Source organism: Aspergillus pseudotamarii, assembly GCF_009193445.1.
Source record: "Aspergillus pseudotamarii strain CBS 117625 unplaced genomic scaffold BDV38scaffold_6, whole genome shotgun sequence".
In the NCBI taxonomy this organism is placed as follows: Eukaryota; Fungi; Ascomycota; class Eurotiomycetes; order Eurotiales; family Aspergillaceae; genus Aspergillus; species Aspergillus pseudotamarii.
The window spans coordinates 566,722-590,846 of NW_022475020.1; the positions used below are offsets into that span (position 1 = coordinate 566,722).

The 24,125-nt window shown below is 50.3% G+C and overlaps 9 protein-coding genes across 9 annotated transcripts; 4 read left to right on the top strand and 5 right to left on the bottom strand.

The window, feature by feature from the left end:
• The first annotated feature begins 599 nt into the window (after window positions 1-599).
• On the top strand, window positions 600-2,937 carry BDV38DRAFT_236707 (chromatin remodelling complex Rsc7/Swp82 subunit-domain-containing protein). The gene is made up of 2 exons (XM_032053493.1): window positions 600-1,836; window positions 1,893-2,937. The coding sequence occupies exons 1-2, from the start codon at window positions 824-826 to the stop codon at window positions 2,494-2,496; spliced, it is 1,617 nt and encodes a 538-aa protein (XP_031918020.1). The 5' UTR covers window positions 600-823; the 3' UTR covers window positions 2,497-2,937.
• BDV38DRAFT_175465 (uncharacterized protein) lies at window positions 2,460-2,937 on the top strand. The gene has a single exon (XM_032051998.1). It carries the CDS (start codon window positions 2,576-2,578, stop codon window positions 2,843-2,845), a length of 270 nt encoding a protein of 89 aa, XP_031918021.1. The 5' UTR covers window positions 2,460-2,575; the 3' UTR covers window positions 2,846-2,937.
• A 119-nt stretch (window positions 2,938-3,056) lies between these two features.
• Window positions 3,057-4,474, bottom strand: BDV38DRAFT_236710 (ESCRT-III subunit protein SNF7). Its single transcript, XM_032053494.1, has 4 exons — window positions 3,990-4,474; window positions 3,711-3,915; window positions 3,426-3,634; window positions 3,057-3,358 (listed from the first exon to the last, which is right to left on the bottom strand). The coding sequence occupies exons 1-4, from the start codon at window positions 4,162-4,164 to the stop codon at window positions 3,276-3,278; spliced, it is 672 nt and encodes a 223-aa protein (XP_031918022.1). The 5' UTR covers window positions 4,165-4,474; the 3' UTR covers window positions 3,057-3,275.
• A 1,039-nt stretch (window positions 4,475-5,513) lies between these two features.
• BDV38DRAFT_268223 (MFS transporter) lies at window positions 5,514-8,621 on the bottom strand (the record flags this gene model as incomplete). Its single annotated transcript, XM_032056735.1, has 6 exons — window positions 5,514-6,246; window positions 6,308-6,581; window positions 6,637-7,013; window positions 7,079-7,449; window positions 8,147-8,164; window positions 8,571-8,621. The coding sequence occupies 6 exons, from the start codon at window positions 8,619-8,621 to the stop codon at window positions 5,514-5,516; spliced, it is 1,824 nt and encodes a 607-aa protein (XP_031918023.1).
• Window positions 8,622-9,743: 1,122 nt separating this feature from the next.
• On the top strand, window positions 9,744-11,617 carry BDV38DRAFT_295754 (fungal specific transcription factor domain-containing protein; the record flags this gene model as incomplete). The annotated part of the gene is made up of 4 exons (XM_032062772.1): window positions 9,744-9,885; window positions 9,937-10,522; window positions 10,594-10,893; window positions 11,017-11,617. The coding sequence occupies 4 exons, from the start codon at window positions 9,744-9,746 to the stop codon at window positions 11,492-11,494; spliced, it is 1,506 nt and encodes a 501-aa protein (XP_031918024.1). The 3' UTR covers window positions 11,495-11,617.
• On the bottom strand, window positions 11,442-15,540 carry BDV38DRAFT_236717 (bifunctional cytochrome P450/NADPH--P450 reductase). The gene is made up of 5 exons (XM_032053495.1): window positions 15,160-15,540; window positions 14,859-15,101; window positions 14,350-14,790; window positions 13,318-14,301; window positions 11,442-13,259 (listed from the first exon to the last, which is right to left on the bottom strand). Exons 1-5 carry the CDS (start codon window positions 15,284-15,286, stop codon window positions 11,740-11,742), a joined length of 3,315 nt encoding a protein of 1,104 aa, XP_031918025.1. The 5' UTR covers window positions 15,287-15,540; the 3' UTR covers window positions 11,442-11,739.
• Window positions 15,541-16,743: 1,203 nt separating this feature from the next.
• On the top strand, window positions 16,744-18,991 carry BDV38DRAFT_236720 (putative 3-beta hydroxysteroid dehydrogenase/isomerase family protein). The gene is made up of 4 exons (XM_032053496.1): window positions 16,744-17,097; window positions 17,151-17,466; window positions 17,561-18,203; window positions 18,280-18,991. The coding sequence occupies exons 2-4, from the start codon at window positions 17,241-17,243 to the stop codon at window positions 18,785-18,787; spliced, it is 1,377 nt and encodes a 458-aa protein (XP_031918026.1). The 5' UTR covers window positions 16,744-17,097; window positions 17,151-17,240; the 3' UTR covers window positions 18,788-18,991.
• A 140-nt stretch (window positions 18,992-19,131) lies between these two features.
• BDV38DRAFT_295759 (GMC family oxidoreductase) lies at window positions 19,132-21,771 on the bottom strand (the record flags this gene model as incomplete). The annotated part of the gene is made up of 10 exons (XM_032062773.1): window positions 21,551-21,771; window positions 21,342-21,495; window positions 21,036-21,289; window positions 20,940-20,983; window positions 20,269-20,884; window positions 20,146-20,206; window positions 19,799-20,084; window positions 19,606-19,731; window positions 19,334-19,518; window positions 19,132-19,263 (listed from the first exon to the last, which is right to left on the bottom strand). Exons 1-10 carry the CDS (start codon window positions 21,691-21,693, stop codon window positions 19,132-19,134), a joined length of 2,001 nt encoding a protein of 666 aa, XP_031918027.1. The 5' UTR covers window positions 21,694-21,771.
• Window positions 21,772-22,911: 1,140 nt separating this feature from the next.
• Window positions 22,912-23,882, bottom strand: BDV38DRAFT_175693 (pre-mRNA-splicing factor SPF27 family protein). Its single transcript, XM_032052001.1, has 2 exons — window positions 23,764-23,882; window positions 22,912-23,707 (listed from the first exon to the last, which is right to left on the bottom strand). Exons 1-2 carry the CDS (start codon window positions 23,798-23,800, stop codon window positions 23,085-23,087), a joined length of 660 nt encoding a protein of 219 aa, XP_031918028.1. The 5' UTR covers window positions 23,801-23,882; the 3' UTR covers window positions 22,912-23,084.
• Between the last annotated feature and the right edge of the window lie 243 nt (window positions 23,883-24,125).

Consider the following 24,125-nt stretch of genomic DNA (forward strand, 5'->3'; position numbering starts at 1 on the left):
TATCCATTCCGCCGTCAATCCTGACATGTGAATCGCGAATAAAAGCAGGTCATCGACATTCGGTACGTCAGAGACGATGTCCGTGCATGCCTTATCGTGATTGTGAATCGTCCGGCATGTTGCTTGGAGGCTTGATGAGAATGTTCCGATCCAAACCAGAACGCACTGCTCCCCACATAGACCTGTTTCGAAAGGGCGAATGACTTGACCGAACCGAATTCTCCCTTTAGCTCGAAGACCGCTAAGACCAATTCTGGGTCTTACTATCCGAGATGGCTGGCAAGTTCAACAGATGACGCTCCCGAAAGGGGAGAGAGAAGAGGGACAAATGACATCATGCGGGAGGCACCTAAGCCACAGTCCACCTCCCGATCGGAGGAAGAGTTGCCAAGAAAAACCACTCAATTTAGGGCTCCCGTGGTCGAAGAAATTCGCCCTTCCCACGTGGCGCTGTGACGGGGTAATCTTCGATGCGCCTCAGGCAACTACTCTTACACACGTGACTGCATTCGTCCGGGTGCGGAGAAACCGAAACTCCGCTCATCACCGGCGCGCTCCCGGAAGGCACGCCCAAGGGCATCCTCATCCCCGTACATTCTGTTTTTGGCTGTTGTTCCCCACTCCGAACAGCTGCTGTCGCGATGGCGAGGAAGCTTAGAGCGGCTGCACAGGCAGCACAACAGTCGCTGAGTATGTCCATCCCATCCATTGGTCTTTTTTTTCTCCATAACTCGATCTTACAAAAATCACACTCACGGGCGCGTCCACTGACAGCTCCGCAGGAAATGCTCCTCCTCCGCTCCCCGATGCCTCCGATGAGGAAATGGCTGAAGCGCCCCCGTCGCGTGGGTCTTCTCCCGCCATAGAAGATCCAGGTGATGCGTCCGACAAGGATCCCGATGTTGTCCCCGAACCCGACCCGCCACAGGAAGACGAGCCTGCCGCAGTCACCAATCCTCCATCGCGCGGCGATACTCCAACCCGTGGCCGTGTGTCCGCCATCCCGCGAAAACGACGTATCGGCCGTCCTCCGAAGAACCGCCCCCCTGACTGGGATCTGCCTGACGACGGTACGGCGCCGCCGCCGATTCATGTAAGCACGCCCGTGAAGAGGAGACGCGGTCGCCCTGCAGCTAGCGGCGGACGATGGGCTCGGAATCGGGGACCGTCGCATGTAACCCAGGTGCCGATTGATAAGGAGGGGAATATGATGGACGTCATTGATGATGAAGTGGCCCTGCCAGATGACCCTGAGGGTGAGACCAAAGTGGACAAGAACGGCGTTCTGAAGGGCGACCGAGAGTATCGAGTTCGTACGTTCACGATTCTTAATCGTGGTGAGAAACATTATATGTTGTCGACAGAGCCAGCCCGATGTATCGGGTTCAGGGACTCCTACCTGTTTTTTCAGAAACACAAGCTCCTTTACAAGATTATCATTGATGACGACGCTAAGCGTGATCTTATTGAAAGAGAGATCATCCCTCATTCCTATAAGGGTCGAGCCATTGGTGTGGTAACCGCTCGGTCCGTGTTTAGGGAATTTGGCGCCAAAATCATCGTTGGTGGCAGGAAGGTCGTTGATGACTACAACGTCAAGGCAGCCAGGGAACGGGGGGATGTGGAAGGTGAACTCGCTGTGCCGGAGGATAAACTCCCCCCTCCGGGAGAGCCATATAACAAGAATCAGTATGTGGCGTGGCACGGAGCTAGTAGCGTCTATCACACGCAGGCACCATCGGTTCCTCTGCCTACTGGCAAGGCCGTCGACTCTAAGAAACGGAAAGTGACTGTCACTGGCGATAACTGGATGCTTGAACATGCCCGAGAAGCTAGGTAAGTAGCACCGTGAGCAAGGTCGTTGACCTACTAACATGCCAACCATAATATAGCCATTACAACTCAATACTTTCGAACGTACGTCGCGAAAACCTTGGAGGTGTGTACGATATTCATACAAATGCTATGCAATATCCCAAAATCATGCAGCCCTCACACGCTCGTTGGGAGCGCCTACCACCTCCGGATCCTCGAGTAGCGACCAAGTTGACCAAGGAAATGTCGACTTTGAGTCTCACCAATGGAGCTGAAGAGGAGGAACCAACTACTGAAAGTGACGCGCAAGATGAGAAGACCACCGAGGAAAAGAGCAACAAAACGAGCAACGACTCTATTTTCTCAACAATTCCCTATGCGTTTTCTCGTCGTTTCGCCATCCACGATGTTCATTACGAAAGCCCACCGTATTCCAATATGGGCATTCCCGGGCCTGACGGTGACGTGCATGATCTCGGCTCAAACGGTATCATCAGCACGGCAAATCTATCATATCCTGAATTTGTGAGTCCCGAAATTCTGGCAGAACTACCTGCAGACTGCAAGGAAGCTCTTGTCGAGGCCGCTGCGCGCGAGTGGGAATGGAAGTCCAAGTGGCATAGTGAGGTGGGCGACGGTGCTCGCACAACCCCGCTCAAAAGTTACGCCTGGTTTCCTTGACCTGGTCGTGGTCTTCTGGCTTGTCGATTAAATCCTTGAAGGACGGCCTCGGGACGTGCTGTTTAATTTCTTTCTATGTATGACACGTGCTTGGGTTGGACCGGTTTTTATGGTTGGCATGAGAAAATGGGAGTTCTTCTGCGTTTGCTTCGGCGGTGTATTATGTTCCAATGTTTCTTCAATTATTGTCTCTTCCCCGATACCTCAGAGACAGCGGCAGGCAGGTTTGCCTTTATATGGATGTCATCTCAATGGCAGGTTAAACAACTCGATCAATTTTTTTTCCAAGTGGCACAAGAACGTCTTCTTTATCTATTGTTATAGGACCTATGAAAAACGATTGGTTTGAGATTATCTTAATATGCCCTCTCTGACCTACGTTGACAGCTGCCATGGTACATATTAATCCGAGAAGTATATTAGGGTTAATGCAGGCAACCCATTCTAGAAACTTAGTAGTATATTCCCAAATAGACACTAAACTGAGTACTATCGTATCCGATAGATCTCTTACCAATGGGTGGGAGTATTTACTCGTAACTCACATCTTGCGTATGTGATGGTCTGCAACTTATATTTATTTTCTCTCTTGATAGTACATTACGCTATTCGACTAGAGATTTTATAATATGTATGTATCTTGGGTCATTCAAGTATTAATCATGATGAACTTCGTAATTCAATTAACCGACGCTTAATGATTGTATCGAATAGAATGGGCTAGCAAAGTGAGAAAAGAAGACAACCCGGGAAAGAAAGAGTAAAATAAAGGAAGTGGTTTATCCCATGGCCATCTCTGCGCGCAGCTTCTCCAGTTCTGCTTCCTCGTCTTCTTCCTCTTGTACCTTCGCTTTGCCTTTGGCTGTAATTCAGAATCAGGTTAGATGCTTTGCTGCGTGGTATATTCACTTCAGATATGGGGGACTTACGTTCTCCGTTCGCCGCGGCCGGTAACCGATTGAGTTGATCTGCAACCGGTACTGTCCCTGTGTGAAGCATCCGCTCGTCCATCGCCTCCTGTTCCAGACCTTCGAGCTCGGCATCCAGCTCGGTCTCGTCCGCCTGCTCGCCAATCTGGGTGTTTGTAATAGCCTGCGCAATTTCCTCGCTGAGTTGGTGTTGTTCGCGGAGTTGATCCCTGTGTCCCCGTCAGTGGCGTTGATTTCCAGAAGAGCCATAGGATAGGAAGGTATATCCAAAAGTGAAACACGCACATCGTCTCATCAACCTTATCAATAGTCAAGTTACCATGGATTTGCGTCATGGCCGCGCCAGCCTGCTTCATCGCGTTCAAAGTCTCCTGGTTGATATTCGCCGCCTCGATCGAATATATCTGTTGTTCTAGCTGGATGATCTGTGCCGTCGTCTGTTCGAGGTTCTTCTCGTGCACCTTTTTACGTCGCAAGGCAGACTTGGCCGCTTGACGATATCAGTCTCATGCACTCCGGCAACTGGGATACAATACAGCGATAAGGGAAAGGAAACCCCCATACCGTTCTTATTTGTCGTCACGTTCTTCCTCGCCACGGCATCTTGCTCCTCCATCAGATTCTCTAGGTGCTTCTCGCGCTTCTGCAGCATATCAAGCTGCTCCCGCAGCTTGAGGATCGCATCCTTAGGCGCATCCTTCCGCTTCTGGGCTGCCGAGCCGCCAAACCATGACCACATCTTGATAAAGCGATTTTAAGGATTACGTTGTGGTGTCGCTCCGGTTCCAATTCCTGAAATGTATAGTTATAACCAGGGTATTCACTGCCCAAGCCCGTATGGTCCTCGACGCCCGGGACTAGAAATCGGTAGAAAGTGGTGGAGTCAGGCTGGGGAGATAAATAGGCAGAAAGAGAGAGGGGCGGCTGTGGTCGAGTCCGGGCGGTGTTGTAGGCTGTCGCGAAATGTAATATCTGGGACAATCGATCCCTGACAAACAACGAATAGATCTAGGGGGTTTTGCTTAGCGCAGAACAAGTCAAGGCAACAATATTAGAGACGATTGGGAATTCACGATGGCGGATGAGATCCGTTTTCCCCCCTCCGTTTGACCCTATGACATACGCGCTAAGCCTATCGGAGACTGTTGGTCACGTGGGATAGTCTATTCCTGATTTCTGTTTTGGGTTTAGTCGATCTTTAGGGACATTGGACCCGCGCATCTTAGATACGTACTTACTTGCTCTGGACTTTGCTCCAGGTTACGACGGCTTTTGATCCATGCCGGGAACTATGTCAGTTACGTTTCTATGAATTGAGGGATGAAAGGCCCGCCTCCTTCCACGAGAGTTTTTCTCTCTAGCGTCCCTTCTCTTCCTGCCGGTTTGAAGGTTCGGTTTCTTGGTTGGTGCGTAGATTGTCCATCCTGGGATATATTAGTATATCTCAGGTCGTACATGCATAACATAAACGCTAACCACTTGGCTAACGATAGCGTAAAGACTTATAATGTCGCCACAGGCCACCTAATCCTAGAGCATAACTACCCCCGTTGTAAACCAATCCAGGAACCACCTAGCATCCCCGTCGATGTTAACGCCGTTCTGGGAACGGTAACGGCGGACGAGCTGCGGGTTGGGGCGTGGGTTAACGTGCTCGGGTATGTGAGAAGAGTAGAGTCCTCGGTCTACGTGGAGGCTGTCATGGTATTCCGAGCTGGAGCAATTGCAGTGGGAGAGTACGAAAGGATCCTGCATAATTCATTGGAAGTGGATCGAAGGGTGCAGAGGCCTGAATAATATCTTCTTTCCATTGACAGGAATATGCAAAACAGACTGAAGTTGACTTTGACAAAGTGACATTTTCTGTGTTTATCTAAACTGAACACACACTATTCATTATGATTATCTTGAACACATATGCTTCGTTGCCGTATATGCGATATCGTATATGCCCCTTTTAAATTGAACCGGACGCCAAACATGGAAATAATTCGAACTTTTGGGATATTATCGTCGAACGTAGAATAGGCCGTTTTCGTTTTGTGTTGCTCTCTTCATGATTTCCCGGTGATACGATGATGCAACAGTTTAAACCTCCATTTTCTCCTTCTCGGCTGCCTCTGCATTCGCTTTCGCGTCTAATCGTTGCTGAAGACGCAGTCGCTTCCCCTCCAATCTCTTCTTGTCCTCCTGCATCCGCACAATCAAAGCACTCTTCCTGCGGATCTTGTATCCATACTTATAGAACACAAACGGAATCGGAATAATAGCCACCTCGAGTAGCCCAAGCAATGTCCCAGACCAGTTAGGCCCAATCCCAGCATAGAGATACGTACCCACCAAGGGCAAAACACCGCCCAGAATACTCCGAATGACGGAGTTACCTGCCATGGCAGATGCAGCGTACACTCCGTAACTATACGACAGATAGTTTGACGCATAGATGAACACGCCCGTGTTTCCTGCACCGAACGGCACTCCCGCGAGGATGGGCACAATCCAGTGGATGGACGCCGGAGCGCAGGTCCATGCGAACCAGAGTTCGCCGGCGGGGATTAGGATGGCGGAAATACATACGATCGAGACCATGGCTTCTGGGGGCACTTTCCCGGTCTCAGGGTCGATCGCGTGGTTGTTGATCATGCGGCGGATGAAGGGTTCGCAGGCGATGGTTATGAGGCAGCCGATGCCGATGCCTAGAAAGGCGAGGCCTGAGAGTCCCAGGGACCAGCCACGAATGTCGCGGAAGACGATGGGATAAGCGGTGAAGCAGAGATATAGGATGCCGTAGACGATTGCGATGTAGATGTTCCAGAATATGCTGGAGTGCGTTGTTAGTTCTGTGGGCCTGCGAGATGTGATGTGAACGGAGGAGATCTTACCAGATAGGTTCGGTGACAGCCATGACGAAGGGCCGTCCCAGATTCACTTTCAGGATCTCCCCTAGACTAGCCTTTTGGTCGTATCGGCTCCAGTAGGGATCGCCGGTCTCTTTGCGCATGCGGGCAGCTTTCTTCTGAAGTATAATGGGCCCGTAGGTCTCTTTCATTATCAATGAGAAGACTAAAGCGACGCCGGACAGTATCAGCGCGATCCAGTCCATCCAACGCCAACCGAGGTACTGCGTGACAAAGCCCCCAATAATGGGACCCAGGACTAGGAGTTGATTAGTTATACGCCATGGTGAGTAAGATAGCATATTGATACGAACCTGGGCCATTTACGGGGCCAATACTCCAGATCGACATTGCGAGGGCTCGCTCTTCATCATTGACTAGATCTGACACCATTCCTGGCGCAGTTGAGATCATGACACTACCAAAGAAAGCCCCGATGAATCGTACAACGATGAGAGTAGCTACAGACTCCGCGCGCGCACATGGTATGATCAAAACCATGAAAACAAACAAGCAACCCACAGATACGGGCTTTCGACCATACACCTCACTCAAGGGTGCCATAAACATAGAGCCAACAGCAAGGCCGATAAGGTATAGAGTAAGGCCTAAGGTAACAATAGTGTTTGAAGTTCCAAACTCAGCCGCGATGTCTGCGACGCCAGAGGTATATGACGTGGAGTATAAGACACTGGTTACGGTTAGGCACGTCCATTTACTCCCCAAACCGTAATGTATATCGGTGGAAAGACTTACACAATTAGAGTGTTCCAGGACAGAAATGCAATTCCCATCCCTTTGTACCTGAGCGACCAATTTTTGGGGTTCATCTGATCATTTTCATCCTCGAAGTCGACTTCATACCTCGGATCTGACGTTGCGTTAGTACCGATAGTGGTGGTCTTTCTGGCCAAAGAAGGCACCGATTGTCGCGAAGCTTGTGTGACAATTTGTTGCAGCTCTTCGGTATCCTCCGTCGAAGTAGACTCCGCAAGAGAATTGGTATCTGCGGGCAAGGCCTCCTCCTGGGCGTGTCGAGGCCGTTTCTCGCAATCGGAAGGTTGATGGTGAGAGGAAGACATCCTGCCTGAGAATGCTTGCGACAGAAAATTGAACTCCCTGGAGCCCTATCCAATGAGTCAGACAGGGTAGAACCCTGATCTATATGGCTATCCGCTGGAAGAATCGAGATGTAAAATATTAGGCGGGGATCTCGACAAGGTATATTAAACTCTTACACACGAACGAGAACATGGATTATAGATAGGAAGGAGAAAAAGAAAAAGGAAAAAAAAAATATTGCCCTCGTACAATCCTGAGAGCTACGACTGCCCTTTGATTCTTAGTAGAGCAAATAGTTTCACCTGGATGAGAGGCTATCTTAGGACAGCCTGTAACGAAGTAATAGAAGTAAAACACAGCACACCCTCAGGAGAGAAGGACCAAAAATATCCAGACAGGGAAGGATTCACAATTTTATTTTTCACTGTAATGATTAGCGCCTGTGTTCCTTAATAATTATCTGGGTAGATGTGGGGCTCAGAGGCAAGTGCTGTTACTTAGTATATGGAGATAAGGCGTCGGTACATTTCCTTAGGGCACGAGAGAATGTGATCTATGCTGAATGTGGCATGATATACCAAGGGCCGGGTATTGTACATAATGAACTTGTAGTCGTAACTGCCAAGAATATTCGCAATCATGTTAACGTTGTCTGCTCGGGTATCTCATTCTCTTGCCGGCCAGAGTCCGAGGTCGAGCAATCGCCTCCACACCTGTCCTCCACATACTAGTAGACCTTCGGACAAACGATTGATCTCTTACCGCTAGAGATCGACCTATCTAAGCAGACCCATGCATTTTCATCTTGGAAAACTTGGTAGGTGTTGGCTGCCTGGGCTGACACTGTATCATGTATTGTGGAACGAATCCCGGGCCCCCATCCAGGAGCAGCTCATCTCCGAGATCATTCCGAGTACGATGGTTTAGCGCCGTTTATGATCTAGTTATGAGTGCTTAACTACAGTCAATCGTAGGTTCTAAGGTCGGATTTGGTCCACTGAACCCTTAAGTTGGTGTTCTTCAATGCTCAGCTTAAGCTCATTTACCCCATATCCCCGTACTCCAGACGGGGGGAGGAGTCCATACGGCCCCAGTCAGTGGACAGTGAATGAATGGATCGATCAATCAGTGATGCATAAACGGCGAGTCCCTCATCACTAAACTGCCAAGGTTAGGTCGACTCCACCAGGTCGTTACCCGAAGAATGACTCATCAATTGGAGGTCTTTCGTCCACATAAAGAACCAGAACACCCGTTGTGACGAGGAGTTTCTGCCCAGTGAGCTTTAAGAGTCAGTTCCGGTTTACCGCTCGTGCCGGTTTGCCGATCACAGGGACAAAAGTCAAGAGGTGAAACGCCACTAAAAGGGAAAGGAATGGAGATGATCGTGGTCTGAGTGAAGGTCTGGATCCATTGGGTATCCATGCGGGAAATGGGGGCTTTCGGCTATTAGCTCCGAAGACACGAGGGCTACTAAACTCTATGGTAGAAGTTGACAGATACAATATAGCTATCCGTATCGAGAGAAGGTAGCGCTCTAAGTATAATTTTCATCAAAGAGCCTAGCCTTACCCTGGAGGCTAATGGCTGTTGAACTCAAGTGCCCCGTCCATGTGCACAGACGACGGGGGTTACAAGTGAATGAATGAAACCCTGGAAAATATAAAATGTATGAGATGACCCGGCAAAGCCAAGGGCATTAAATATCTCTGACTCCCTGGAATATATATACTTAGGGTTCTGTGATTTTCTCTCCTTCTGGCAGCAGAAGTTCAAATAAGCTAGTATGGCCTTTTGATTATTGATCATACATGACTCGTCTGCAGCATCACGTGGGTCCCTCCTTAAAGCGGCAACGGCCTAGGTAGAGCGGAATTGGATTGCAGAAAACAAATCTTTCATAGTTCTAAAATCCCATAGATAGACAACCATACTGAATGAATATATTAGGGATACGATTTATATTGCATTATTATTGGTTGTGTATGCATTCCATCGGACTATGCACGGTTAACTGGAACATCCGATGAGATCCCGGTTACTACGCAAATCGTCTGGTTGTTCTGCCGACAGCAAGCTTCAACCTGGCGATCCACTTAATCCATCAAAAGGATGAACTTGCGAGCTTCGAAGGCCTGTGATCACTGTCGTGCATCTAAGAAGCGATGCCGTCCACCATTGCCGTGCCAGAACTGTGTATCCGCTGGGGTACGATGTATAGTTCGAGAGAAGGCAAGGTACGGTATTTCTAGATGTGGCTCCTTTCCCTCTCTTTATAGTTCCCCGTACTTCATTCCCTTCATTCTGTGCATCTCTAATCTAGTACATTAGACCGTCACGAAGACGTAAGCCTCGGGCGATGGACGAGGTCTTACCTGACAGCTCTACAGAGCGACGAGGCGCCAAGCCAAGTAGTAGCAGAGAGCTTACTCCAATTTCAAAGACTGATCCTGCAGACTATGTCAAGGAATTAGTATTCAACTACATCTACTCAACATATGGTTGGTAGTCATCTCCCTGTGACAAAGGTCAATGCTTAAACGGTCGCGTAGATGTCGTCCTGAAATGCACCCTTGAAGAGCCGACTGCAGTCCCAGATGATAGCCAACGCAGCGTGGGCTTCAGTTCCCCGGAGGCCGTCTGCGTCGATGCTTCAACCATACATCAGCTCCTCTCAGTATCAGCAGCGGAGTTTGTCGCGCGACTCTCTCCGGTGGAAGTGTCATACATAGAAACGCTTGCAAAAGATGTACTATCCCAAATCCCTTGCCACAAGAGCTACATGCCACTTCAGGACCTCATCAACCTGAACATACCCCCCGATCGACTTGGTCTTCTTCTCTCCGCATTAGCACTTTGTTGCATTTATCCTAAACAAATCGATAGCAATGCTTCCGCATACTTTTTGGGCTCTCGCTATCTGTTCAATTATTGTTATGTGAAACCTTCACTGGACCTTTGCATCGCATACTATCTGCAACATCTTTATCTCCTGAAAACAGGACCGGATAACCAGGACACAACCGCCCTTACTATGGCCATCCACACAGCCCACGACTTGAAGATAAATAAACGGAAGTTCCCCGATCGTTGCACGCTACCAGCGAAGTTGTACCTGTTTTTGTATTTCCACGACCAGTGAGCACCCTCCCACTCTTCCCTATATACATACATAACCCAAGGGCAATCCTAAAACAAACCAACACCAGATGCTGTGCTATGAGCAACAACACCCCCCCTCACATCAAGTCAACCGACTACGCAGCCAACGTCTTCGACCACGTCCTCGAGGAAGAGCCCGATTTCCGTCCCTTATTCGACATCCTCGTAGCCAACGGCCAAGTCCTAGAAGCACTATACGGAAAGCCCTGCGACCACAGCAACATATACCACCTCGAAGAACTTCTCGGGTGTGTTTCCAAATCGGCCCGAAAACCAATGCAACCATTCCTCGGACTCGACGGATCCAACATGAACTACGAAGCCCCCGTGCAGATCCACATGTTCTGGTACGTCCATGCAATACACAACAAACCAATCGCACTACCACTCATTTTCCCCATCCTACTCCAACCAACCCCCCAACATCTCGTAATACCTCATCACTAACAGAAAGACATGAAAATCAAAAGGGCAAGAATAACCCTCCGCGTGCACCGCCTCCCTCTAACAGAAGACTGGATCCCCTCAATGAGCATCTGCGTCCGCTCCTCCCAAATGATCCTCCTCCTCTACTTTCAAACCTATAATCCCTCAATGGCGCCAGGTGCCACCCAGAACCTGCACAATCCCTCCGCCAGCCTCTCCCTTCTCGCCATGGAGGGCCGCCTGCCCCTAACCTGGCGCCAGGTGAAACGTATCATGACCTCCGCGTTCATCCTCATCTACGCGTACTGGCACGGCGAGGTCACCTTCGAGGAGGTCTGTCGGGGCACCGCTATGGCGCTGGTGCTGCATGAGTGTCAGCGTGTACGGTGGGGGAGGGAGTTGGATGGTGCGATGACGGTTTTGAGGGATATTGCCGGGATTTGTGGGATGACTATTTTGCCAAATTTATCAAGTTTGTTGCCGGATGTTGATTTGGGGGTTTTGAGGGTTATTGCTGGGTAGGTTCTTTAGGGGGATGATTTGCTGGGGTGGGTTTTTTGAATTTGGGTATTGTAAGATGATATGATGTTTAATTGTTCGACTGAATACTCAATCTGATGCACATGATAATGCAAGATCTGTAGCTAAAGATAACATAATAGACCCAAGACGGCTCAATCGGCCAGAATGATATAGAACCCAAGTTTTGTCCTCAAGTAAAATTAAGACCATCACCACCGCTATCCACATCGACCCAAGAAAATAGATCAAGCAAAAACATCCGTAGTATACCTCTCCTTGGTCTTCATATCCTCAAAGAACTTTTCAACAGCCGTCTCCTCATCATCATCCGAAACAGGCTCGCCCTTCTCCTTCGCAATGCGACGAATCTCCGCCCGTCTTTCGAGGAACATACTCTTAATCGCATCCCGGACAGCATTGCCCACGCCTGGTGTACCACAGACATAGATCCTAGCCCCGCTTTCAAAGAGATCAATGAGCTCCTTCTTATCTTCCATCATGAGATCCTGCACGTGCGTGCCCTTTGACCCGTCGCCGGGGCGGCTGTAAGCCCGTCTGACCTCCACAGCACCGATCTTCTCCCATTCGGCGAACTCGTCAGCGTGGATGTCGTCCTGGCCTTGGGTGCGGCAGCCGGCGTAGAGGATCGCCCTGGCGGGTTTTTCGGGCATGGGGCCGGAGCTGCCACGGCCGCGGATTTTCTCGGCGCGGTCCATCACGAAGCCGCGGAAAGGGGCGAGGCCGCTGCCGGCGCAGGCCATGATCATTGGGGTGCTGAGCTCGGTGGGGGGCTTGAAGCCGGTGTGGGAGGGGCGGACGGAGAGTTGGACGCGTTCGCCGGAGCGGAGTTCGGAGAGGTAGGTTGATGCTACGCCGAGGTACTCATCATCTTGGGTGAGGGCGGCGAGAGATGGGGCTTTCAGGACGGAGAAGGTGATGGAGCATTCGGTGGGGTCGGCTAAGGGGGAGGAGGAGATGGAGTACTGGCGGACACGCATGGGAGGGAGCATGGCGACGAAGTCTCCGATCGCGAGGTTGATGGAGGGGTATTGCAGCAGCAGGTCCATCACGCTGATGCGCTTCTGAGAGATCTCGGCGAACCGGGCTGAGTCGGAGGCGATCGCCTGTAGCTCGGCCTGGGTTTTGGGGTCTACGGCTGCGGCGTCGGCGAGGGCCGCTAGGTCACGCTTCGATGCGGGCTGGGAGAGTTCGACGTAGGTGGCGAACAGGTCGTAGGCGGAGACTTGAGTATCCATGGGGATGGAAATATGTTTCGAGGATGAGGACGATGCCTTCTCGATGCGGAGTACGGCGTCCCAGGGAAGGTCGAAACGGCTCATGACTTTGCGGACCACAGTGCTGGGGTTCACTGGGAGGACGGCCAGGTAGTCACCGCACTTGTACTGTGCCTCAGTAGGGAGCTTAAAGCGAATCGTCCGCTTGGCAGGCACACCGGCCTGAGTGAGGAGCGTGTTCTCCAGGACAAGGCCTTCTTGCAGTTGGAGGCCGAGGGTGGTTGCTCTGTGACCCGAGCTGACCTCTACATGGAAGGTGGATGCCTTCTGGGAGCCCTGAGCGTTGGAGCCGCCGAACTTCGCAGCAACGGCTGGCCAGAACGAAGTTTCACCCCAGGTATCGAAATCCGTGACGATATCAGCGTTGGCCGTGTCGGCCAGACCGATCTCGCAAAGTCTATTCCCGCCATTCTCACCAACAAGGCGGTTGACTTCCTTGGGAATACGGTAGAAGGTTGACTGCCAGTCATCTATATTCATACTCTGTTAGAGGGTTTACCTGCAAAATGAGGCGGTGAATGCACTTACGATGTCCACAGCCGAACACAGCATAATTAACGCCATCCAAGGGGTTGTCGCCCTTCAAAGCACTGAGCCACTCGAAGAAATGGGCGGCATTATCTGGGGGCTGTCCTTCATAAGATGCGGTGATGAAAACAACAGGCCCATTCTTGGAGATGCTATCCTTGGCTGAATCCAACGAATCTACCTCGGCCGAGTAACCGTAGCTAGTGGCATCATCGGCGAGGCGTCTTGCGAATGCCTCACAGGTTCCAGTGTTGCTACCGTAGTAAACATGCATAGGCTTCAAATCGGCGCCCTTCTTAGCGACGCCTGACTTACCGTGACCAGCAGCTTGATCCGCGTGCTCGCTGCTGCTAGCGCTCAATGCTGTTCCTAGGTGCACAGCGTCCAAGCCCTCGCGAAGAGCAGCTCTCATATAGAAATGATTGGGCTTGATGGTGAGCGTCTGCTTAAGTTGAATGTTGTATGACGGGTCATCCATCTGGAAGTTAAAGTTTTGCAACAACATCGCGATGACGAGGAGCGCTTCTTGCCAGGCAAATGGCCGACCGATACATGCTCGCATTCCGTTTCCGAAGGGTTTCCACGCGTGCTTAGGCAGCTTGTTGAAGTGCTCATCCAACATCCGCTCCGGCTTGAATTCCTCTGCATCAGGGCCGTACACCTTGGGATCACGCTGAATCTTGCCCAGCAAGAGAGCACATGGCTCGTTCTTGCCAAGAACATACTTTCCATTACCAAGGGTGACGGGGTCTTCGTGGTTCTTGGTTGGGTGAGGGCCGACTGAAATAGCGGGTGCAGTTGGGGTGAGTCGTAAGGTTTCACGCATGACAGCATTAATGTAAGGCAGCTTTTGCAAGTCCTCCACGGTGATTTTGCGACGTCCAATGACTGTGTCCACTTCCTCCTGAGCTTTCTGATATGCCTGGGGATTCTTGAGCATGTTGTAGAAGGCGAACGAGAGCAAGCCAGAGGTGGTTTCATGTCCTATCCGGTGTTAGAGCAAACTCGATTCTTTCTCGAATGCATACTCACCGGCAATCAGAAAAGTGATCATATTATCAATAATGGAATCATATGACATGCCCTTGCCGGTTTTCGGGTCACGGCCATTGATCAGAGCATTGAGCAAATCTTTCTTGTCCGTAGGATTTTCTTTGCGGGTATCAACAAGTTCCTTGCAAAGATTACGGAGGTACTCAATATCTTCCCAGTACTTATTGTTATCCGCCGTAGGCAGGTTATTGACCAAGCCTGGGCGACGCGCTCGGTCACCTGCAGTCTTCAACATTCCAACCATTGCGTCCACAAAGGGATGCATTTCTTCGCTATAGAAAGAATTGAATCGGGTACCCATGGCACATAGGGCGATGGTATCTAATGTGAGGCGGGTGAAATCATCTGTGACCATGATCTTCTGCTTGGGCCCTTGTCGAGCCCACTTCATCACCAACTGTGTCGCAATGTCATGCATTTCTGTATTCGATGTTAGCCACTGAAGCAACCCCGTACCGCTTTCGATTATTACTAAGGCAAAAATATACCGTCGAACATATTTTGGATACTAAGTGGCCCGAAGGCAGGCATCAAAACGCGATGCGCAATCTCCCAATTCTCCTCGCCCATATGGGCCGTGAACAAACCATCGTGGATACCATGGCGAAGCTCACTGAGACCTGACATAATATTTTTGGTAAACCGCTCTTCATCGAACACCTCAGCTGCCAGCTCGTGCGAGCTGATCATGCATCGTGAGAATCCGAAAGTTGTTAACCGATAGATAGGACCTGGAAAGGATTAGTGTTTAATTACCAAATAGTTCCGTACTGTCGCCATTGACCATACCATAAGTATCTGCCATCATTTCTAAGCTTCTTAGAGGGATCTCGCTCTCAATATCAAGGATATTTCCCATCAGAGGCACACCCCGCGGCCCCGGGATGGGGACGGGTTCTTCCTTTGGCGTACTCATTGTGTAGAAGATTTAATGTGAAGGGGTGAGTTTCGTGTTTTCACTGGAAAATGAGGAGGGTGAAAGAGGAGCTGGTGCGGGGCAATCGGTAGGGATTATAAGGTTTTGTTGGGTTTATATTATGAGAGAGAGAAAAATGAAAGAAGCAGCTTTTGGTGGGCAGTCTCCATGCTTTATAGTATTTCGATCCGCTCTCTGTATCAGACATAACCAAAAAGGTAAGCTTGCGTCGTCGCTGTGGCTCGGCATGTTCCATTCTGCACCAATCGTACACACGGTTATTCTGGTATGGAGTCATCGACGTCACTATTGAAGCTTCCACGAAGGCAGGGAGACCGACCGAGTCGGGCACGGGAAGTCGGGATCGCCGATGTTTGCATACAATCTTGGTCGTTGCCGTCGGATGTACGAGCGGATATACAGCAAAGTGTGGCGCTGCCCCACTACCCTCCCTGGCTCTCGTCTCCACCGTCTCAACGACCAAGTATGCAACTTAATCCTCTTGGGTCATGTCTCCGAGGACGAGGAAAGATTGATTTGATCTTCATTGTCCTATCTATATATAGTCTATCGTGATCTGATTATTATCACCAATAACGGAGTTACTAATCATATCATCTTGGTCAACCGAGGGAGAACCACCACCCCCAAGCGAACTTATATGCACATCTGCCCTAAAAGTCAGTTGACAATTGGCATGCCTGTCATTGGTCTACAATCACATGCTACGTGTATCACTTGAACTCTCAGAGCTCCTTAGATCGTGGGTCTCCCTTCCCACCCCTGCTACACGATGGATCTCCCTGTTGCCAGTACAGCCTACCATCCAGGCCTTCTGGAAGAGACCACAGCCCTAAATATGGCACAGTCATTGGAGCCTCACCGATTTCCGCGGTTCGATCGACGGAGTAGATCGCTTTTAAGAAGATCTGCCAGGGATTCCAAACTATATTTTAAAATCCTTCTACCTGCCTATTATTACTTCAGAGATGTCATGCAGCATTGGCTAAGACGGTACGGAGTAGAAGACATGTTCGCCTGACAGGGCCTATAGGCTACAAGGGCCTATGTAGTCGGAGTATGTTAAATTTCTCCCGTGAACTAATATCATTACACGATCTCTTGGCTCTCAGGCAACACTCCATGAGTAAATAAAGGGTGAGTTCAACTGACGGGTGGGGCATCAGCTTGGATTCTAGAGCACAATGGTGTCGTTAGGAGGTACTAGCCTCTACTCCGTAAGGTATCGACACCGTTACTACTACCGGATTTGTACTTTTTTCACTTTAGACCTCGGCGTTCAGGCCTTGGCCAATGATCGCTTGTTTTCCGTTCAACAACAACGATTAGTCATTCAGATCCATAGGCGGTTAGTCCAAGTTAAGTTACCAGTACCGTAACACATTTGAAATCGCACAGCCCAGGGTGTGGCTTGAAAGGGTTCTATTTCCATCTCCATTCAGTAGTGGTCCATCCTGTCATAATATCAAGCCTGAAAACTATCGTATATGAAGGATCCCATCCCAGGATGAGGATTCGTGCCCCTGCCCCTGCCAACGAAATCAGCTCACCATTCACAACGTAATCCGAGACCCATGCAACTTTCCAACGGCGAATGAAAATGGCTCGCTCTCTAACCGAAGGGGCCAGAGCTGGAACCGAATAGCGTCGGGGCTCCCCCCGAGCGACTTAAATTGAGGTGCAGCGGCCACTAAAATGGTTTCGATTTTCCCTCCAGATCGTCTGCTCGGCTGGGGTCGTACATGCGACTTCCTTCAAAGTCGGTAGTCTGGCTAATATAATTGGGCTATGTATGAGAGTCAATTGATAGTCGCAGCTGGAATCAGGCTAACAGGGATAACAGATATAGCGCTGAATTAGCGCCCCACACTGCGAACAAGACATTAGCTACTTCAAGGGACTACAGGGCTGAACAGCCCGGTGTGATAGCACAATGTTGCTCGTAATCCTGACAGCATGCATTGCTGTGCTGCTCTACCTTTACCATGTCAACCGTGCTATATTGGTCGTTCCCGAGGAGGCTCGTCGTCTAAGCCCTCACCGCTGGACAGTCGATGAGGTCAAGGCGGCTTACGAAAAGGCTCTGGACTCTCCCATCGATGTAGCCAAAAGCCTTCCCCCAAAGCAATCTAGGCGCTATATCGTTGTTGGTGGATCGGGTACGTTTCAGACCTCATCGCAGAGTACATCAACAGCTCGATCAATCCTGGTCCTACGTGGTATCCTCATTTGACAACGACTAACCCGCCCCAGGACTCGTCGGAAACTGGATTGTATCGCACCTTATCATGCGTGGTGAAGACCCAGCCGCTATCCGTATCTTGGATCTCCAGACTCCCCGCCCCGAAGTTCTCGACCAGGGTGTCGCTTTTATCAAGACAAACATCACCGATGAGCAGGCCGTCCTGAACGCCTTCTCACAACCATGGGCCCCATCAGTCGCCGATTTGCCATTGACCGTATTCCACAATGCCGCAGTGATCCGACCCGCAGAACGTCTCAAGGCTTTCCTGCCTCTCTGCCGCAAGGTCAACGTCGGGGGTACAGTGAACGTGCTCAACGCCGCCAAGAAATCTGGCGCAACCTGCATGATCGCAACGTCGTCCGGTTCTGTCTGTCTCCGCCGATTCTCCTTCTGGATCGCTCCCTGGACGAAGACCCCCGAATACCTAGTACAGGTCGTCAATGACTCGAACGAGGTACCCAAAAAGCATGACCATTTCTTCGGAAACTACGCCGTCGCCAAAGCCGAAGCAGAGAACATCGTCTGCTCCGCCGACGACCTTAAATCCAACTTCCGAACCGGCTGCATCCGCCCCGTAAATGGAATCTATGGTGTCTCGGACACCGCCGGTAGCGTTACAGGAAACTATCTCCGCAGCAAAGGCGCGCCGAGGTAAGATCCAACTCCAACTTAACGTCCCTCCGCTCCCATCACCAAATAAAACTAAACCAAAAACTAAACCAAATAGCTGGACCTACGACGTCATCCACAGCTTCGTGAATGCCGAAAACGTCTCTATCGCCCATCTCCTCTACGAGCAGCGTCTCCTCGAACACACGGATAGCCCCTCCACGCTCCCAAACATCGGCGGACAGGCCTTCGCCGTCACAGACCCCAACCCGCCGGTCCCCTTCGAAGACGTCTACCTTCTCCTCACGACATTGGCAAAGACACCCGTCGCCTTCCCCCGCGTTCCGGTTATTCCATTCATTCTGATGTCTTATCCACTTGAATGGTATGCCTTCGTGCAGCAACAGTATCTCCCCTGGCTTCCGAAGGTCACGGGAGAGCTTGCTCAGCTGCAGCCGGGCCTCTTCGCTATCGCCAGCGCGCATGTGATCGGTGATGATTCGCGTGCACGGATGTCTCCTGAGAAGGGTGGGCTTGGGTATAACCCGCCGATTACTACCTTGGATGGGATGTGTAGGGAGGTTAAGGCGTGGAATAAGGAGGCGGATATGAAATCTTCTTCTTAAGGATGAGGCTGTTAATGTCTGTGTAGTATATTCTATGTTCGTATTGTAGTTCTCATCAGACCTACGTGTGATTTATGTGTATGGGATGGGGTATATACGTGATCGATGTATATATTGCTATGCTTCTTTGCTACTAGACTAGAAAGACCGATTGGCGGTCGTTTGGATTATGCACTATAAAATATATTTAACTAGTCGACAGTGTACATATTCAAGACAATAGATCATTTCCGGAAAAAAGTAAGATTTCAATTTCTCATTCTGCATATCCGTATCATACTCATGAATAACCCTCTCCTCACACCACCAGAAACCCCCCATCAAGAAAACTACAACACTACAACCTACAACCTAGCAAGATTAACAACCTCCCCCGGAGCATGATATGTCGGAACCCTCATCTCCAGTGCCGCACCGGAATACCCCAGATCCTCCGCAGTGAGCACAGCACACTTCTCCCCGATCAAAAGGGCAGTCTGTATCCTCGTTAGCAAAAACCATCTCAAAAAAGGAAAGAGGAGGTATATGAAAAAAATGCAAACTTACACTAAAAGTATTACACCCAACATTATCCGGACAGATCGACAAATCACAGACCTTAAGACCCTTAACGCCGTGAACATTAAGACGTTCATCGACGACACCGCCGTGCTTGACGATCGAGTTGCCTTCTCTCGGCGCCATGCTGCAGGTTCCGAGGGAGTGCCAGGTTGTTTCGACGTGACGTTGGACTACATTTGTTTTTTACTGTTAGCAGGGAAGGGAAGGGGTACTGGTAGATGTGGAGGGTTCGGGTAGGGAACTTCAGGTATGCGTACCCCATTTCTCGATGTGTTCGATGTCCTTTTTGCTATATTTGATTGGTTCCCGGGTCTCTTGCTTGTTGGAGTTGAGGTAGGTTTCTGTGGGGGATTGGCCTGGTTCGAGGGGTTGGGACCATGATCCTGTTTTTCCATTGTTAGTTTGGTTCATGGCATGGATGTTATGTTGGAGGGGGGGTTAAATGCGTACCGTGCTGGATACCGGCGGAGATGTGGTTTGGACCGGCATATGCCTTTGTTGTGGCTAGGTCGAGGTCGAATGCTCGGGCCGCAGAGTCGAAGGCGAAGTGTGGGTGCATGCCGGTTACTTCGCCTGCGTAGGCACTCATGCGGCGGGCAGTCTCGCGTGATTTGATGTAGCCCCAGACCATGGGGGCCATGTCACGTTTGTCGTTCATGAAGCCGGCGTCGAAGTCGGGGGCGTCGTAGGGATCGGCGGATTGGATGTGGGTGAAGCCGCGGGAGAATGGATATTCCTGGGATTATGTTAGGTGACTTACTTAGAGATTGATGCATGGGAAAGGTAAGATGGCGTACCAGGAAGTGGAACATTGTGAAGAACTTGCCCGGGGGCATGAGCATGTGGTCGCCGAACCAGCTGTTACCGGTTAGTTAGAGAAGATAAGAGGGATCAATATGGTTGTGAGCGTAGTTTCTCACCCGGCAATGATGGAGTAGTGCATAACAGGCTTATCAGGCTTGTTCTTGAAATAGCTCTCCCAGCCGCTGGTAAACTCTGGGGTAGGCCAAGTCTTCATATCCTCCAGTTCCTCTGGCGTAGGCCTGATTTTTACGCCGGCTTCGATGCCGTTCGTGGCCAGTGGGCCTGTGCCTTTGAGATTCCACTCCTCGTAGACCTTCTTCTGCACTTCGGGGTCACCGCGAACGAAGTCGTCGAAGGATTCAACATCCGGCTTAGCCCTGTAGACAGAGAAGGTAAGGTAGTGGTCCTGGAAGTTGCGGCCCACGCCTGGAAGGTTAACCAGGGGCTTGACGCCTGCTTTCCGGAGCTTCTCAGGTTCACCGATTCCAGATCTTTGCAGGATAAGAGGCGAACTGAGTGTGCCGCTGCTAACAATGATTTGCTTGCGGGCTCGGAAGATTTTGCGTGGTGGGTTACGACCGTCTAAGGGCTTGGTGGGAATGGTCGCGACACCCACAGCTCGGCCATCTTCGATGATGACCTTGTCCACCTTTGTGTTGCACTTGAGGTGGAGATTGGTGTACTTGGCTCTTGTGCTGTGGACATAGGCGTGTGCAGCATCGCTACGGCGGCCTTTGTGTTCAAATATCGTTAGCTGTAACAAGCTATCACTGGAAGATTGTCTTACCGGTATCACGGTTGATCCATTTCAACCAGTGTTCAGCTCCATGTCTACACATTTGTTAGTACTGAACTTAGGCTAGCAATGTCTTGTAAGTCATACCCAGTCTTCAAGTCCTGCAGATCATCCGTGACCGGAATACCCTGCGACTCGGCGGCACGCAGGAAGTCCTGCATGATAGGATACGTATAGTTCCCAAAAGAGACCTTGATAGGTCCATCAAAACCATGCAGGTCTCTGTTATTGCATGCGCGCTGATACGTCTCATGCTTCTTCATCAGAGGAATGAGTTCCTTGGTCGTCCACCCCTTTGCCTGGAAATCGTCATAGTCTGAGGCCGATGCTCTCGTATACATCTGGAACAAGTTAGCCCTTTATGGACCAGGAATGGCAGAGTCAACTAAGTACCATGAAGTTGATCGAGCTACCTCCTCCGAGGATATTGGCACAAGGGACGATAGCCCGACGTCCGTCAAGCCATTCCGATGGACGAGAGTAATAGAAGGAAGCTGTCTTTGAGTCCAGCTTCATGTTTCGGGGGTAGATGCCCGGGCGATAGACCCTATACTGGTCAATGGAAACCCTCTTTGGTGTACATGAGGTGACCTCTAGCTTACCACGGGTTGTTCAGGTTATCTTCGCCTGCCTCGATCAGCAATACCTGCAGGTTGTGATCGAGGTTGGCCAGACGGCCTGCTGGGACACACCCAGAGCTCCCGCCACCACAGATGATGATGTCGACCTCGTCTGGGATGGTCATTCTTGCAATGATATCTTGATACTTGGTTCGCTAGCAACAGAGTAGAATATTGAGATGTTACAAGGATTGTTATGAGGGAGATATACCTCCTGAGGGGAATCCTGGGAATTTCCGCTGAGACTTATATGCTCTGCCGAGACCCAGCAAGGTCTGGTTCAAGGCCATGGGTCGCTATCAGCTTTCAGGGCTCCTGCTCTATGCATGGAGCCTTTTCTGTGTGGTCAATTCCCCGCACAGCAAAAGTACGACGCGTATAAAGGCCCAAAATTTGGACTATCAGAGGGTGATTACCGGGGCTAAGAGACATTCAAGCACAGCAAGGTCGATCAATGAGAACGGTGAATTAGATTTGAGGGTTATAATATGTCGTCTACGACAATTCCCCGCACACCAAGACTACTTGTGCTAACCAACAATACATAGATATTTATCCGGCGAATTCCAATGTGAAACTAGTGATGAACGGCACCCAATGTCCGAGACGAGGAAGAGTTGAGCTTAGACGATATGAAAAAGGTTCAAAGATAAAACAGGCAGTGATTAATATTGTATTACTGCATAAAGTGCTTTCCTACATCCAGATAATCCCCCCGACATCAGAAATCGATTGCGATAGGAAACCTATATGGAAAAACTGGGTCATGGATCTTCCGCGAGAGTAATACAATGAGCTGTCCGATCACAGAATCAATAGCTCGAGACATCCGACACATTGAACTTGCGAGAAAAAGAAACAGGAAAGTGGCGTCCGACTGTGCGACGATATGGTCCCGTATGGCCGCAGACACGAATCAGTTCCATGTAGGATCTCGACCGTAAATGAATAGGAAAGTTTAGCACTAGCGTTGAGCGCGAGGCGGCCGAGTGTGGGGAAAGGAACCTTGAAGCTAAAAGTGAAGCTAAAGGTCATTACTCTTTCCAGGATTTCCCCGCACAAGATCCTCAGAATGCTGTAGTGGCCGACGCCTACTACCAGATCCCTTTCAACCGTTGCAAATCCCGGGCGGAGATAATTCACGCTAATGCACTCGATGAGTTTTTCCATCCATTGCTACCCCGGACTCGTTTCTTGGCTCTCAAAGGGAGACCCACATGTCTCTGGACTCGTGGGATTTGATAGATGGACGCTGTTCCAGAAACCTTTGCCCGCAAAGTTCGGACTGGACAGCATCAACAAAGAGAAAGGAAGACGATGCCACTAAATATAGCAGCCAGTCAGATGCAAGGGTATGAGTATCCTAAAGCAAAAGGAGGGCCAAGTCGAGGAAAATCGGCCATCTGGACATAGGAGTAGCTTGGCTGTGATAATATGATGTGGCCTCTGGGCCCGGCGCATCCGGGCCCCGCATCAGAAACCGCAGGGAATCCTCAAAGTAGACTAAGAAACGCAACTACCGAGCGTGCTGTTGGGCAAGCTGACGTCGCTGCTCCAAAATTTGCATGCGCAGATTCTCCGAAGCCAACTCAACATCGAGAATCGCACCAACGCCTCTTTTCCATGTTTCTTCCAACCCCGCAAGCTCTCCTTTGCTAGACTCTTGAGCGGTCTTCCTTTGCTTGTTCACCGTCTCCGCAGCTTCCTTGGTTTCAGCCAATTCCTTCTCAAGTCCTCGTAAGACATCCTCCAGTTGAGAGTTCCCAATCAGCCACGCATTTTTGCCATTCTCTTCCAGGAGCGTCAGATTATCCCGCCTCATGGACAAATGGGAACTGGCCGTGTAGGCCTTCTGCAAGGCTTGGCGCCACTCGTCAAGATTGGGAGTCGCATTCGGTCCCGCTTCAGATGATCTGGTAGGTGGCTCAGGGGCCTCATAGCGCGAAAGGTCAATTCCACCGGTCAAGGGTAATCCAGCAGCCTTCCGGTCGACCTCCTGCTGCATGAGGGGGGAAAACTGGGGTTCGGGGAAAGCGGGGATCAAAGGATGAGTTGTTGACGAATAGTCAGCAGGAAGCTCTGAGGCAATGAGCTTCTGGGCATTAGCTCGAGCCTGGGCGGAAGGTTCCGCATCGATATCTAAGGAAGAGTTGATTGTTAGAAGGAGAGAGTTCGCTGGTAGGGACGAGACGTACAAGGGAGAGAGTCATGGGACTCATTGATGAGAGGCATATTGGACTAGTTGGATACGAGAGGTAGGCGATCTGAATGGACTGTCGTTGAAACTCAAACTGGAATGAGAAGCTCTCTGTCGAGGAGTAATGGCTGAATGTATAGATGAAGTTTGAGGTTCATGCCAACCTTCATCTTTTTCTGCCGGGCGGTGAATCAACAGCTCCCCTAGCGGATGAGTAATCGGTGCCCTAAAATCGGTCATGATTTGCCAACTTTTTAGGGGCTTTAAAGACCGAGTAAAAAGGGTGATATAAGGGTGCTGATTATTGTCGTCTTATTAGAAAACGGGTAGGCATATTGGAAGTTCCAGTATATTTTGTGA

Bases quoted from the DNA above. Each gene is read 5' to 3' on its own strand.
- BDV38DRAFT_175465 (XM_032051998.1), top strand. From the start codon at position 2,576: ATGACACGTGCTTGGGTTGGACCGGTTTTTATGGTTGGCATGAGAAAA.
- BDV38DRAFT_236707 (XM_032053493.1), top strand. From the start codon at position 824: ATGGCTGAAGCGCCCCCGTCGCGTGGGTCTTCTCCCGCCATAGAAGAT. The intron at 1,837-1,892 runs GTAAGTAGCACC...ACCATAATATAG, and splicing joins GAACATGCCCGAGAAGCTAG to CCATTACAACTCAATACTTT.
- BDV38DRAFT_236710 (XM_032053494.1), bottom strand. From the start codon at position 4,164: ATGTGGTCATGGTTTGGCGGCTCGGCAGCCCAGAAGCGGAAGGATGCG. The intron at 3,916-3,989 runs GTATGGGGGTTT...GATATCGTCAAG, and splicing joins CGTGACGACAAATAAGAACG to CGGCCAAGTCTGCCTTGCGA. The intron at 3,635-3,710 runs GTGCGTGTTTCA...ACGGGGACACAG, and splicing joins GATAAGGTTGATGAGACGAT to GGATCAACTCCGCGAACAAC.
- BDV38DRAFT_175693 (XM_032052001.1), bottom strand. From the start codon at position 23,800: ATGCCTCTCATCAATGAGTCCCATGACTCTCTCCCTT. The intron at 23,708-23,763 runs GTACGTCTCGTC...ACTCTTCCTTAG, and splicing joins GTCCCATGACTCTCTCCCTT to ATATCGATGCGGAACCTTCC.
- BDV38DRAFT_236720 (XM_032053496.1), top strand. From the start codon at position 17,241: ATGTTGCTCGTAATCCTGACAGCATGCATTGCTGTGCTGCTCTACCTT. The intron at 17,467-17,560 runs GTACGTTTCAGA...AACCCGCCCCAG, and splicing joins TATCGTTGTTGGTGGATCGG to GACTCGTCGGAAACTGGATT. The intron at 18,204-18,279 runs GTAAGATCCAAC...TAAACCAAATAG, and splicing joins CGCAGCAAAGGCGCGCCGAG to CTGGACCTACGACGTCATCC.
- BDV38DRAFT_236717 (XM_032053495.1), bottom strand. From the start codon at position 15,286: ATGAGTACGCCAAAGGAAGAACCCGTCCCCATCCCGGGGCCGCGGGGT. The intron at 15,102-15,159 runs GTATGGTCAATG...AATCCTTTCCAG, and splicing joins AATGATGGCAGATACTTATG to GTCCTATCTATCGGTTAACA. The intron at 14,791-14,858 runs GTATATTTTTGC...CATCGAATACAG, and splicing joins TATCCAAAATATGTTCGACG to AAATGCATGACATTGCGACA.